The sequence below is a fragment of the Phytophthora sojae genome (assembly GCF_000149755.1).
Source record: "Phytophthora sojae unplaced genomic scaffold PHYSOscaffold_13, whole genome shotgun sequence".
Taxonomy (NCBI): domain Eukaryota; phylum Oomycota; class Peronosporomycetes; order Peronosporales; family Peronosporaceae; genus Phytophthora; species Phytophthora sojae.
Window position 1 is genome coordinate 1,477,836 of NW_009258127.1, and position 14,810 is coordinate 1,492,645.

Genomic DNA, 14,810 nt, shown 5'->3' on the forward strand with positions numbered 1-14,810 from the left:
AATGTGAGACTGGGCCGGTTTTGGAAGGGGGAGATCGATCTGGACCCGCTCAGATTGGGGCACGGTTCCAAAATACATTTGGACGGGAATAAAGTATGCGGGTGACTGGAAATGATGGCGCCGCGCTATGTTACAGCTCGACTAAAACCTATTTATTGTGCCTTTCAGAAACTTTGGCCAATCTGACCTCAAAAAGGTGGTCTTAAGAGGGAGAGGGTAGGGTTAAACCTAGGATTTGCTGCTGGCCCTGCATCGGATTACGGAAGTCCTACGTAGGAGCTCCGTCTTCATCTAAAGAGAACCTTTTTGAAAATACGGACCGAATGGCCATGTTAAGCTGGCCATTCGGGCCTTCGTAGGACTAACGAGCCCTTCGTAGGACTAGATCACGTCAGTGTGCCTGACAGCATCTGTGGCAAATGCATAGTTTGGCCACACTAGTACAGGCGGAGACTCAGGCAGCACCGCAGCTAGGTCACCATGCCAGCGTGGAGCTACGTACGGGTACATGTGCTTCAGGTATAACGGTACTGTGCACAATTTGTTGGCCTCCCTTCGCAAGCAAATCGCTCAGTTTACATTCAATTATTGTTTATGCACGGTTTTACTGGCCTTGGTACTAACTTTTATGAGGTCTTACGTAGGAGAAAGAGTCCTACGTAGGACCTCAAATCGGAGGGCGTTGTGGCAGAAAGGCACAATAAATACCTTCATTTTGAACGTGTTTGGATAGTAGTAAAATAGTTGTAGTCATCTTATATATTAGTAATTATTTTAGTAATGACCCACCATACTCAAAGTAAGTCTGTGCTGGGACTAGAGGGGACGAGCAAGTAGCGTACTCCCAATACACTAACTGTAGAGTCAGCTGTACGTGTAAACTAGGTCGTCTGCGACTTAGCTGGGAACACTTATGAGAAGAAGTGCTGTATTTGGCAGTGGTAGATGTTGCAGTGCCAAGTTGAAGTGCATATCCGTCTTAAGGCCTTTCGCGATTAAGATGAAGTCCAAAGCACTATATTGTAATTGATATAGCGATTGATTCCTCTAGAGCAGCCAGCCTTTCCACTTGCGTCTGCGATTGATCGATCAATTTCAATATTTTCTTCTCGAAAGTGGCTGTGTGTTTCTTTCAAAACCGAAAGCCATTGAAAAATACTTGCACTCGTGTGGTGTAGTTGCACGCACAAAATCGTCAGACGTGACACCCTAGCTACAAACACAACAACAGCCGAGCTAGTCGGCCCTTGTTGGCCTGCGCTGAGATGTCCCCCAGCGGTTCGGCCCCTTCGGGACAGTGATGTCTCGTCCTCGCCGAGACCAAGTACCCCAAGCCAGTCAATCACGGAAGCCAGCTGAGTTACCTGACTCCGGAATTAGAAATCCCGTGCCCTCCGCCAAAGGACGGACGACGGCCCTCGCGGGCTTTTACGGGTCACCGAGAGCAAAGGCTTCTCGACTCAGCAATCAGTGCCCGGGACGTACGGGAACACCGGCTCGCAGCGGTGGCGAGACTTTTCCTTCGCGCTTGGCGAGACACGCGCCTAACCCGGGCCGACCTTAATCTCTTGGCGCTACCAGTCAACACCCTACAAGCTATGCCTCTCGGGTGCTGACAGCAGACATAATCCGGCCCGTGCAGGGGCTTACTGGAAGCGCGTGCACGTGTTGTGGACCTAGCAAATTCTGCTCTGTTTGGTTGTTATCTCTGTCGGGCGCCCTGAAGGGGCGCCTCCACTATTCCTAAGCTCCTATACAAATACCAAATGAAAGTGGGCGGTTTTGGATCTCGGCCGACCCTTCGCTGAGCGCAGCGACGCTTGAGCTCGGCTGGTCCGGATAAGGCGTCCGGATAACTCTTCGAACTCGGGTGAGACGGATAAAGTGTCTGGAGAAGCCGGTGAACTCGGCTGAGCCGGATAACCCAGTGAACTCGGCGGAGCGACCCGCGAACTCGGCGGAGCGACCCGTGAACTCGACTGCGCGACTCCCGGACTCAATTGAGCCTGGTTACCGTATCGGACGGTACATGGTACCGTTTAGCCGAGCTCGGCGGCTTGAACTCGCCATGATCTCGGCTGAGTGTGTCCAGTGCCTTCCTGAACTCGGGTGGGTCTTCATCACTGGGCCTGCCACGTGTCACCAGGTCGAAGCCGGTGTGCCTTGAGTTTCTGACACCATCAGCCGAGTTCAGCGGTCGTCCACCAGCGCATTCTTGCCCACTGAGCTCGTCATCCCGCCGAGTAGTACTTGGCTCCTGGTACGTTGTTCCACTGCGGCCGTGGAGTGTGACACAAAACTTGATGTTCCCTACACTACAACTCCCTCATTCTTCGGGTGTTCTCTCAGCATAGCTGAGAGCTACTGGGGTCTGACGTTGAAGTACCGAGCTTAAAAACGATTACCGCTCGGTATTTCTGAAAAAGGGGGCTCAAGTGCAAGCAGAGAGGTGTGGCGCAGTTGGTGCAGGGGCCTTGATTGCGTTTCATTATGCTCTGAACTCACATAGGACACTTTTAGATTTTTTGAAAAGCTCAAACGTAGGTCCCAACTTCATCGTTCAAGTATACAAATGAAGCCATTTACTTCGTGTACCCTGGTGAAAAGTCACGGTAATTGCCCGGCTTAAGTTAATGGCTAAGAAAAGAAATGCTAGGCAACAGTCTAAACCGGTGTAAACCGGTGCTAACCCAAAACTTGATCGCAGCTCAACGGTACGTTATTGTGTGCGATTAAGTGTCGATTTGTATACCAACGACTAGTCGCAGAGCTATTTATGCAGATAAGGTGCTTTCTTTTACACCAATGAGAGTCAATCAATCACAAAATATGGGGCAAGGCACCCGACTTCGTTTTACTATCCAATTAGAAACGATAGAAATAGAAAAGCAATGATGGATAGTTAACGCATATTGTATACTTTCATAAGATATATAGGTATTAACTCATCGTCAGCAGGGTCGCACGTGGCTTGCCTGATGGCGTCCAGGAAGTGCTGCAATTGAGATCATGTATCGCGCGGCTACACGTCGACCCAGCTGCGAGTCGTAGCCAAGTCTGCCTCCAACCGAGCTGCAAGAGCGCTTCGACTGTCGCGGATGGGGTCACTTGGTGCTTATCGACGTGTCAGCAGCCTCTCGTACCCCCAGACGCCCGTCTGCACCCGCAGTCACTGCCATCGGCCTTTGAGGTGCGTAGTATTCGTACGGAATATCACTGCCGGTTCAGTAGCAGCTCATTCTCAGCCACTACGGACCCGATATACACCGACTGTACTGACGTGTTGCGCATTGTGCCGTTGTTGTTGCTGTTGTTGTTGTGCAGAGCGGTCTGTGCAGTTTTCACCGCCGGCCACGATCAAACTCTATACTAATGCCAGCGAGCTAGCCTAGGTCTACCCAGCGTAGAATGGTGCGTGGCCAATGCTCCAAGCTCCACGCTGCCCTCATGGCCCTATCACGCTATGTAGCAGCAGCGTCGCTCGGCGTGTGGCGGTACCAGCTCCGCCTGAAGCACGTAGCCAACCACAGGCACAACCTGCAGCGAGATTTCGCGTGCGCCTCATCAAGCCTACGCTGGCAGCTGACGCGTGCTACGCGGGCTGTACGTGCGCCAAAGAGGTGTCCAACCCGGAGCAGACAAACTTTGGCACATGTACGGGCGGCGTTTTTAAGAGGTCGACCGTGAGGGCGGGCTTTCGTCTCAAAGACGCGGAAGCTGTCGCTCAAGATGTTAGACCACGTGCACGATCAGAACAAGCAGAACCCGATTCCAATTCTTTCAGTAGCAGTAGTAAGCCTCGGATATGAAGCTAGTAATCGTCGTATTGGCATGTTTTGTGGGGCTCTGCTATGATATTGGCAGCAGTCGACAAAATTAGTTATACATTTGTACAGAGTTGAACTGTACATACTAAGAAGCGGATGAAAGAGATCTCGCATGTCCTCGGGAGCTCACTTCTCTACGTTGTGCTTCTTTACGATACAAAGTATACACACTGACGTAACTTTGTGTAGGCACCAGATGCAGCGGCTTATTGGGTTTATCGAGCTACCGCCCTACGCACTCGATGGAGAAACATCAGCGTTTGAGCAATGGAAGGGCAAGCAAAAGTTAACGCTTTAATTTTAACAATATAATAAATAGATAGCTATATTATACAGCGATAGCAACATTACCATTTGTGAGCTACCTAACGTTCAATTCGCCGACTCCTAAAGTTCTCGCCCGAATATAAGCCCCCTCCCGAATATAAGCCTGTCGCAACAAATACCGGTAGTTAACGGTTTGTACATATACATACAAAATCCAAGATATTTTTTAGAGCTGATATAATATCTGATAATTTCAAGCTTTTAGGCCTGTACTATAAAATAAAGTCCGGACTTTAATAGGGCGAGTATGTTAATTATGAGCGAGACGCTCTTTCACTAAGAAGAAATTCCATATTAGTGACAAGATCGTACTGCTCGCGTAGTACATCTAAGACCTCGCGCACGAAGCGTGCTACTGTTCCCAGTATAACAGTTTGTTAGTGTCTACTGGATACCTTTTGCTCACGTATTTTACGGATTCTGCTGCCTCCTTGAGTTTCGTAAATTGTAAAATTGCGACACTTTTTGCCCACGTATATTCAACTAGGTACGAATATCAATCTTCGACAGGGAATTGAGGCCAGCAGCGTGGTTGCGGGCTTTCCAGCTCTAGTTGATGGCCCCTGGCGCTAGGATCAAGCGTTTACACTATAGCTGGAGTCGTCCGAGGTGGCGAGAGGAAGTCGGGTTGGTGCTGCTCTCGTCCTGAGTGTTCGCAGCGTTTTCCCGCAAAACCTCAAAAACATAAAAGTAAAAACCTTTAGTATTGACACCGGGGAGCCTCGAACTACGCGTACATCGGACAGATGAAGAAACTCTCGTGGATGTTCCAGCGTTGACACTGGGTCCAGGACCAGCTCCATCTACCCGAAATGGGTCTTTCGTCACGCGTTCTAAGAAGGTGAGGGTCTTGAACCCTCTCGTCTATACACAAGCACCGACTTATAGCAACACGCGGCCACACGGCGGGGTGCATTGGCATCGTGGCGCGGTGGCCGCATCGGAATGGCCCGGGGTATCAAAGTGTGTGTAGCCGTCTTGTCATTGGCTCAAAATGTATCTGGAGATGGATACTTAGCGAACGAACTATGTCCATCTCTAGTACACCGCGAACAGGCTCTAATGCGCACTGGGAAGTAACGCGTCTAACGTATTGCACCATAAAACTCGCCAAAACTAAGGCAAGATGTCATTTAAGCCTGCTATACTTTGTATTAAAACTTGTGTAAATAAGTGGATTTGGGTTTTTGATGCAAAATATTAGATTTATAAGACCCTTATACTTGAAATTTGTATTGGTTCAGTACCTACTTTTTATGTGGACCACATATTCGAAGCCTCGAATTATTAATAATTCCTATTGGGCTTCTCGTACTACAGCGTCTAAAACCTAAATGCCGCCATCACTACACGCCTCCAGCGTAGAGCAGATACTGCGAGCAGAAGAAGATGCTGAACTGCCGCGAGATGAAGGCGAAGACGTGCAGCAGCAGCACGCAGGCGTAGACGGCCACGATTGCCACAAGCGTTATCGCGTCCAGCTCGTGGCTCGGGCTCAGCGAGTGGCCGTTGATGCTGCTCGCGTCCGGCTGCGAGTCGCCGCCGAGCTGCAGCGCCAGCGCCACGACGTTCTGCAGCGCCCAGACGAACATGACGGCGGCGATGGCGCCCGGCACGCCCGTGCACAGCAGCTTGAGGCCGCCCAGGTAGAGCTGCGCGTAGATGCCGTAGAGCCCCCTCTCCTGCTGCTGCATGTGGACGGACGGCGCGTAGACCATGACGCGCTCGCCGCGCGGCGCCACGAAGTTGAACAGCGCGCAGTCCAAGTGCAGCAGATGCCGCAGCGTCCGCGTCTCCAAGCGGCGGAAACTGACAACGCACGGGGCGGCGATGGACATGGGCAGTTTGGCGGCGTACAGCGCGGCGATGGCGACGCACGCGGCCAGTGAGAAGAAGAAGTTGGCGGCGTGGAACAGCAGCGTCTTGTACGTGGCGACTTGGAAGGGCGCGGACAGCAGCAGCCACAGGAAGACGCACTCCTCCGAGCACATGAAGCACGCGCGCTCGCAGAGACTCGGGCCGGGCTTGCGGCCGCCGCCCAGCGCGTCGAACTCCGGGTCCACCTCGATCATGGACACCTCGAAGGTGCCGTACTCGTCGCTCACTACGGATGCCAGGCCGCCGGCGTGTACGTCCGTCGAGATCTCGATGAGCCCCGGGTCGGACGTCTCGTGGTCCGTCAGCGCAGCCATCTTTCAATAGTACAAGTGCACCAGCAATGGGGTTGTGTGCTACCGACGCTCCTCGTGCTGCTGAGCAAAGGCAGCGGTCGGCATCGCCCCGCCGCCGCTGAGACCTTCAAGCGCGCCTCTCTCCCTCCCGCTCGCGCCAGGTGGCGGCTGGGGTCCGTGGCGCGCATGTATCAGCGGCGCATTGGCCTCGTGACCAGGAGACTTTCCCTATGGGTGCGTGCGTGGCCGGCTGGGCCAATCGCAGCCAAGCTGAACCGGAATCCCCTCGAACAGCATCGATCATGCCGCTGCACAGGGGGCTGAGCGTCGTGAGCCGAGTCAAGCGGCATTTCAGCTCATGGCGAGTGCGAGCGACGACTACGAGGGCGTGTGGGCCAAGTACTTCGACTCGAAGGAGGAACTGGCGCTGCCTAATGGAGACGTGAGTGTGTGGCGCTCGTGTGTCTCAATGTGTGGCTGCGTACTGACGCCGCTGTCTGTCTGCAGACGTTCCGCGTGTATCGCGCAGGCTCGCAGGGCCCGCACGTCGTGCTGCTGCACGGCGGAGGCTACACGTCCATGACCTGGTGCCTCGTGACGGTAAGCGCAGTGTGTATTGTACTCTCGGAAGGGTTGAGACTGATGGCGCGGCTCTCCTCTCTACTGCCTGCCACCAGGCTCTGCTCAAGGAGACGTGCACGGTGCACGCCTTCGACCTCCGCGGCCACGGCCAGACCCACACGACCCAGGACGACGACTTGTCCATCGAGACGCTGGTGCAGGACACGCTCAACGTGCTGGACCACGTGATCCCGCCCACCGTCCCGAAGACGGACGACGCGCCGGAGCCGGAGAGCCCGCAGACGATCATCGTTGGCCACAGGTACAAAAGAGTGCGGCTCAATGCAGTAGTGGGCGTTTTGAGTTTTGACTTAACGGTACTATTGTTGTTTGTGGCTGCAGTTTGGGTGGTGCACTCGCAGTGCGCGTTGCTGCCACGGGCAAGGTGCCGTCTCTGGTGGGCGTCATGGTGATTGACGTGGTGGAGGGCACGGCCATGGCCTCGCTCAAGCACATGGGCGCCATCCTCGAAAAGCGCCCGTCCCGCTTCCGCTCCTACAAGGACGCCATCCACTGGGCCCTGCACAGCGGCACGGTTCACAACCCGGAAGCTGTTGAGGTGTCGATCCCATCCCAGCTGAAGAAACTCGAGGACGGCTCGCTGGTATGGAAGACGGACTTGGCGAGTAGTGCCAAGTACTGGCGAGGTACGTCCCGTCCTCCAAGTATATCGGATCGGATGTGGTGTGGTTATCTAACACGTGACTGCTTGCAGACTGGTTTATTGGTCTCTCCAAGCAGTTTTTGTCGTTGAAGGAAGCCAAGATGTTGGTGCTGGCAGGTACAGTACAGCATTGGGATGTTCGTCATCTAAAGCCTAGCGAAAGTTAGCGCGCGCTAACGAGTCTGTTGCTCTATTTACCAACACCAGGCTCTGACCGCCTGGACACGGAGCTCATGCGAGGCCAGATGATGGGTAAATTCGAAATGCGGCTCATGTATTCGTCAGGACACGCGATCCAGGAAGATTGTCCGCACGAAGTGGCAAACGCTGTCGTTGAGTTTGGTAGTCGCTGCGCACGAGTTCTAAGCGGGAACATCTTTGGACCAAACGGAGCCCCCAAACAACCACCTAACAACCTGTTGGCGGAGCGTCTCGCTAAGGCGCGTGCAATGATTCCGAAGGAGGGTGTGCATCACGCTGCTCACCACGGGTAAGAAGAAAGACTCGACAAGGAAAACTGTGTAATTGTTGCCTCGGCGAGGCTTACAAGTATGGTAGGCAGGTAGCAATTGAAGAAGCCCCATCTAACTCTAAACGCACAATACGTTAAATGTCTGCACGGACCGCGCCACAAAGTGTCGGCCGCCGGAGTGCATCACCTGCGAGTGTTTCGTGTCGATGGCGATCTCGTGCGCGACGACCTCCGTCGTAGATCGCCGCTCCTTTTTCGCGACGGGCTTGATGGCGAACCGGCTGTCGCCGTAGACGAAGACGGACCCGACCACGAGGAACACGCCGCAGTAGAAGGAGAACGTGGCCGTCTGGTCGAACATGTAGTTGGAGATGATGCACGACAGGATGAGCGAGAAGGACGTGCCGAAGTTCTTGACGATGTTGTCCGAGTAGCGCACGACTGCCGCGATGGTGAGTCCGCCCACGGCCTGCAGGAAGATGACGGCGAAGACGGACGGGTGGAAGCCGTAGAAGAAGCCGTTCGTCCACACCTCGCCCAGGTTGCGGATCAGGTCGACGAACGTGACGGCCACCGAGATGGCGGACAGCTGCAGGTTGCGCGTCCAGAGCGGGTCGAGCGTCTGCTGCGTGGCGACGGCCTTGTGCGACTTCATGACGCGCTCGAAGTAGGCGGCCGCGAGCCCCGAGTTGACCGCCAGCCCGACCATGACGCAGATGCCGATGAACCGCTTGCTGGCCGCCGCTTCATCCACGTGTGTGTCGCTCGCAGGCAGCCGCGAGTAGGAGCAGATGGCGACGCCGGCCATGAGCGCGAGCATGGCGCACCACTGCACGACGCTGAAGCGGCGGTGCAGCAGCACGAGCATGAACACGGCGGTGGTGATGATCTTGAGCTGGTACACGATCTGGTACGTGGCCACGTCCACGTAGTCGTAGGCCACGAGCGCGAACATGTTCTGCAGCGCGTAGAGGAAGGCGAGCACCGCCATCTTCGTGAGCCCCTTCTTGTCGGCGAACACCTCGATCTGCAGCGTGCGCAGCGACGCGCTGACGTTGCCCCGCTTGGTGTGCAGCAGCATGAGGTAGCACAGCAGGAACTTGAGCATCTCCACGAGCAGCACCACGGAGCTGGGGCGGTACTTGGGCCCGGCGGTCGCGCGCGAGTACTTGGACACGATGGACAGCGCCGTGTTCTGCAGCACCAGCATCACGAAGCTCACGTGCTTGAGCGAGACCCCCGCCATGGCTGCTGCAGTCTCGGGGAAGGGAGGGAAGGACGAACACTGAGCTGAGCGCACGCGTGCCCCCCAAGCCCGATACTTCCGCCGTTACCGCACTCGAAACTGACTCCGTTCGAACGACTGACGTTTGTGACGGACCGCATTAAGTGGTGCAGTCGAGGCCGGTCATGCAAGGTTGTTGTAGGAGGCCGTCGAACGCACAGGCTATTGCGGGGCAGAGTGAACCAATCAGCGCCGAGTACGTCTCGTCTCTGGGTGGTACATCGTACCGTCGTGAATCGTACCTTAGCGGAGCGAGTGGATCCATGTTGAGTTTGAAGCTCATCATCGCTGACCGAGAAGAAGAAGACGATGGCGTCGGGCTTCGGCGAGGTCGGTCGTGGCCACTGCGTGAGCACGTGAAGAGCGCCTTCTAAACGCGAATTGCTTGTCTATTGGTGGTGCTACTGCTGTAGCTGGTGCTCGTGGTGGGGGACCACCACATCCCGAACCGCGCCTCGGAGATCCCCGACAAGTTCCAGAAGATGCTGGTACAGTCTCCTGCAATGCACTGTATGCCGACGTGCCTTGGTGCTGATGCTGCTGTGCTTGCCAGGTACCGAACAAGATGCAGCACGTCCTATGCACGGGCAATCTGGTGACGAAGGAGCAGTTCGACGAGCTGCGCAACCTCTCGCCCAACGTCCACGTCGTGGCTGGCGATTGCGACCAGGTGCGGTCGGTCGGTGTCCAGACGCAGCGTTTCATGCTGGTATCTGATACTCATGCTGCTGTCCACTTGGCTGTTGATCCGTCGCAGGAAGGAGCGTACCCCGAGACGAAGGTCATCACTATTGGCCAGTTCCGGATCGGCCTCTGTCACGGCCACCAGGTTGTGCCGTGGGGCGACCAGCACAGTCTTGCAGCTCTGCAGCGAAAGGTCTCTTAACACTGTAGTGTAGTGCGGGGTGCCGCGGTACTGAACTGTGTTGCGATTTGTGCAGATGAACGTGGACATTCTGGTCACTGGGCACACCCACATGTGAGTTTTCGTACTGATTCTGACCGCCAGCAATGGCTTTCTTGTGTTAGCTCACCACCACCTTTGCCATTGTTCACTGCAGGTCTCATATTCGAACTGAAAATGGCAAGTGGTTCGTGAATCCTGGATCCATCACGGGCGCGTTCAGTAGTTCCGCGAGCGAGGTGATCCCGAGTTTCATGCTGATGGCGCTGCAGGGACCCAAGGTTGTCGCCTTCCTGTACGAGCTCAAGGGCGACAACGTCGTCGTTTCCAAAAGTGAGTTCACTAAAGAAACGTGATTCAGATTGAATGTTGAGGGTCTGCATGAGGCAACACTGTCGGCGTTACTTTACCGGTGGCGTACACTGGTGCTTGTTTGTTATTTCTCCGTGTTGTGTGAGGGTGTCATGCTGCAAAATGGCTATCTGGGTTGCATCCTGGGCTGCTGCTACTATGCTACTACGTGAGTATTGCTGGGAAAGGGGTACTTCGTGCTAGTCTCGGTCTCAAACTTTGAATCGTGGTCGCCTGCAGCTAGGACTGGCCGAGTTCTTCTTCAAGATCTTCGAAGAACACCTTTGGGTCTAAGATGACAGGGTTTGTCACCCGAGGCAGCACGTTCACATTGCAGGACTCGTAACGCCGCCACATTTCAAAGCCGCGCAGCGTATGCTCCATCTCCTTCAGCAAGTGCTTGCGCATAGCGGCGTCCTTGCTGCTATTGCTGTTCAGGTTGCTATTCGGGTCGATCGGCGGGGTTAAGCCATTCTCGCGAGACTCAGGCGAGCGGCCTGGAGTGAACAGTTCCGAATAGAACGACTGCAGTTTACGGTGCTGAAGCCGGTACACCGTCAGGTGTACTACAGACGCCATCTTGCATCCAAGCGCCGCCAGCCGCATGCTGCCAGCACTCTGGAATGCGCGGATCGTGCTCTCAATTAGCGATGACGTCTGTGAGAGGGTAGTGATGCAATTGTCGCCGAACGAGTGTGCATGCTGGGCGTCATTCTTCTCCTGGTACGCCACTTTAATTTCCTGGAGCTTCAGCGCGTACTCGAAGAATTTAGCGCCTGACAGCAAGTAGTATTTGCCCTGTGTCAGCTGTCCTTCAGTGCCCCGTTCGCTGGCACCGCGCCGGTTTCCCTCGTGCTTAAGCTTTCGTGCCTCATCCATCAGCTTCGCAGACTCAAGGCGCAACTTCTGTACATCACTTCCAGGTTTACACGTAATCGTGAAAAACCCGGCAGGAACCGGAGGTGAAGTGGTGACTTGCGTAGGCTCCTTCTTCACCTCTTCCGATGTTTGCTTCACGTCTTCTGCCTTCACATTTTTCTCCTTTTTCACAGGTTTCTCCGGATCCTCCTCCTTCGGTGTTTCACCACTTAATTTTTTCTTGCATACTTCACACATCGCCGGTGCGCTCGGAGCAACGGGAGCTTGGGGTTGCGTCGGGGGCGTAAGATTCTCCGCAGAACCGTTCATCTTAATGTCGGAGTCGTTAGAGTTTGACGACAGCGACTTGCTCTTGCTGCTGCTTTTGCTGGACTTGCTTGACTTACTGTGTTTGCTTGATTTGCTCGATTTACTGGACTTGGTTTGTTTGCTGGGTTTGGTGGGCTTGGTGGGCTCCTCCTCAGTTGGCTGATTTTCCCGTGTTTCGCTTGACTCGACAGAAGGAGGTTCCTTCCAGGTCACGCGCTCTACGTCGCCCGCGGCAAGTCTCCGTCGGAACTCGTCGTGTCGCGGTGACGATTCTTCTTTAAATGCGTCCACAGGTGCGTCGTTATTACCTTGCCGTACGCTGAGTAAGCAGTCTCGTACGTACGTGGACATTTGCTTGTAGTACTCCGAGTCCGGGCGATGCCGTTTCCGCGCGCGAGCGGCTTTAATCGGGTAGGAAGGAGTGTCCACACTTCTGATTTTATGGTCATGAGTTGCTGGCGAAGACTCGATGTGAACTGGCGGCGTGGCAACCGCAGGCTCTTCCTCAACCTCCATGGCAGTGGCTGCGCGGTCTTCATCGTCGTCGTCGGTGTCTCCAACAGACAACAAACTCTCGTCATCTGAGTCGTCAGCGTCGGACGCGGCGCCGCCTTCAGTGGGCAGCACTTTGCCGCGCGAGATGGCGGTCGGGAAGCGCAGCTGCTTTCCGCGTCCCACGCTGGCAGGCATGACCTCCACGGCCATCGGCTGCGGCGCGACGTCTTGACTAGTGTTCAAAGCGTCATCGTCGTGCTCGTCTTCAGATGACAGCGGCGTGGATGATCCCACGTCCGACGAGGCCACGGAGTCGCCCGAGTCGGACTCCGCGCCGTCTCCGCCAGCAGTCCGGCCGTGCAGCGCCGCCTCCTTGCTGGAGATGGCGCGACTCGGCGCGTTCTTCTTGGACGAGACAAACTTCCGCTTGGCCATCTGCACAGACACACACGGGCACGACAAGAGGGTCCCGGCAGCCAGTCAGCACGCATCCACCCCAGGACTTTAAGGCACCGGGGACGCACCTTTTTCCTAGCTAATTAACGGCCTCCAGGCGTCTATTTCGGGTGATCGGCTGGTCTCCAGAGCGGTCAGCGCTGCGTCCTGCGCGTCGTCACTGCGGCTCTGGGATCGGAGCGCGTCTCGGGCGGCGTCTGGAGCGAGGGGGGAGGCTGCTGGCTGGCGAGGGAGCGGGGACACGAGGCGACGCTGGCCCTCGCTCGCTCGCTTGGGCGGTCCCGAAGGCTGGCGCGTGCAGCTGCTGGGCGCCGGTCGCTTTACAGAGCGCGAGAGACTCAGACAGAGAGAAGCGCGCAAGGCGTCCGCGGGACGTCGGCCTGCTGCTGGTCCTTCCCGCCGCCGTTGGCCTGGGAAGAGAGGGAGCTTGTTCCTACTGCCGCGCGATGCCAGCAACAAGGAGTGGGCTCGGTAAACGCAGCGCTCCCCTCGGGGGTACACCACTGGTACAGTCCTGTGTGCCACATCATATCTTCTGTAGGCGTGGTCCACATGTGTGGTGTGGTGCACGCGAGTGTACCACTGTACCGGTAAGTTCTTGTGGTGTCGGCTTTTGTCCCGCAACACGGCTGTCAAAGGTCAAACCGCTTCTAACCGCCGAGTCGCTGCATCGCTGGGGCGCACCTGCCAATCCTCGGGAGCCAACCAACGTCGCGATGGATATCGTGACCACCTCCAACTTCCACGCCACGCTGCTGCCAGGTGCGGCGCAACCGACGCGACCCACAGACCACATGGACGTCGACTAACGGCCTGTTCGCGTGTTGCAGGCCTCGTCAGCGTCGTGTTCGTGCCGGCCGAGCACATCCGCCACGGCAGCTGGCCGCTGCTCAAGTGCGTGAGCTTCTGAATGTGCGCGTCCGATCGGAGACACACAAACGGCAACGCAGACTGCGACTGCGTCGATCTCGACGACTGACGTGTGGCCTCTTGTGTTGGGTGACTTGCTTTGCGTTGCTACGTGTAGCCTGCTGCTGTACAGCGGCTGCAGCTTCGACGAGAATGAGGGTGGCTGTGTGCGCACGGAGAACCACGTGTGCCGCTCCATGCAGACCGAGATCTTCTCCATCGTGTCGGACCGCGAGGGCGCCACGCTATTCATGGATCCCGCTGGCGTCGACATGTTCAAGCGCGCGGTGCGTTGTCGGTGCCGATTTGGCTGCAGCAAACGCAGCGGTTTTGAATCAGATAACCTGATAGACGGTTCTCGTTTTGATGATTGCAGGGTATGGGCGAGTTGATCACCATTGCGCCGCAGTCGTGGCGGGCCATTCAGGTAGGAACCGCGACTGGAGAAAGCTGAGAAGACTAGCAGCGAAACGTGCAGACGGGCGTAATGAACTTATTGTGGTTGCGATGTCATTTCGTGCAGATCCACTTGGGGCCTATGGTAGCCGAATTCCCCGGCGTCGTCAGCTTCCTGTCTAAGCTACTCGCGGATGACCACATCAGTATCCTCAATATGAGCACGTACGATACGGATGTCATTTTCGTCCAAGAAATGGACCTGGAAGCTGCCATCTCGTGTCTCCAGTTGAAGCTATCGCGTGGACTACATGGCTTGAAAGAGGTGCGGGTTATAGTTTGCAGCTTTACAACTTCGTGATAAACTAATGTTGTGTAAATTCGGTCGCAGGCTAAGGAAGCTGAGAACGCTCTGTCCGACCGTGAGCCGTCGTCACCAACCGATTCTGGTGAAGTTAACGAAGACCTCCCTTCTCGTGTAGGTGACGGCCAGTACCTGACAGGTTCGTGACTTGCTCTTCTATCCGTCGCCTGAAGTAAGTATACTAACGGGAAGAGTGTTGTGCAGTGTATCCGGAGTCGCTTGTGCTCGTGAGACTGCGGAAAGATGCGCTTCGCGCCAGTGCCTATGGGCTAACTCAGCTCGTCCTGCTATCAACTGGGGCAGCATCAACCGAGAATGAAGGCGAACCGGTGGGAGACTCAGGCGAGATGTCGTTTTGGTGCTGCTGCGAGACAGCCGAG

General features: G+C 55.7%; 2 protein-coding genes across 2 annotated transcripts; both read right to left on the reverse strand.

Annotated features, from left to right (window-relative positions):
• Positions 1 to 5,388: 5,388 nt before the first annotated feature.
• On the reverse strand, positions 5,389 to 6,346 carry PHYSODRAFT_565888 (hypothetical protein; the record flags this gene model as incomplete). Its single annotated transcript, XM_009539545.1, has 1 exon — positions 5,389 to 6,346. The coding sequence occupies one exon, from the start codon at positions 6,344 to 6,346 to the stop codon at positions 5,501 to 5,503; it is 846 nt and encodes a 281-aa protein (XP_009537840.1). The 3' UTR covers positions 5,389 to 5,500.
• Positions 6,347 to 7,622: 1,276 nt separating this feature from the next.
• On the reverse strand, positions 7,623 to 11,617 carry PHYSODRAFT_289038 (hypothetical protein). The gene has a single exon (XM_009539546.1). The coding sequence runs from the start codon at positions 9,326 to 9,328 to the stop codon at positions 8,201 to 8,203; it is 1,128 nt and encodes a 375-aa protein (XP_009537841.1). The 5' UTR covers positions 9,329 to 11,617; the 3' UTR covers positions 7,623 to 8,200.
• Positions 11,618 to 14,810: the final 3,193 nt, after the last annotated feature.

Coding starts and splice junctions, on each gene's coding strand:
- PHYSODRAFT_289038 (XM_009539546.1), bottom strand. CDS start 9,328: ATGGCGGGGGTCTCGCTCAAGCACGTGAGCTTCGTGATGCTGGTGCTG.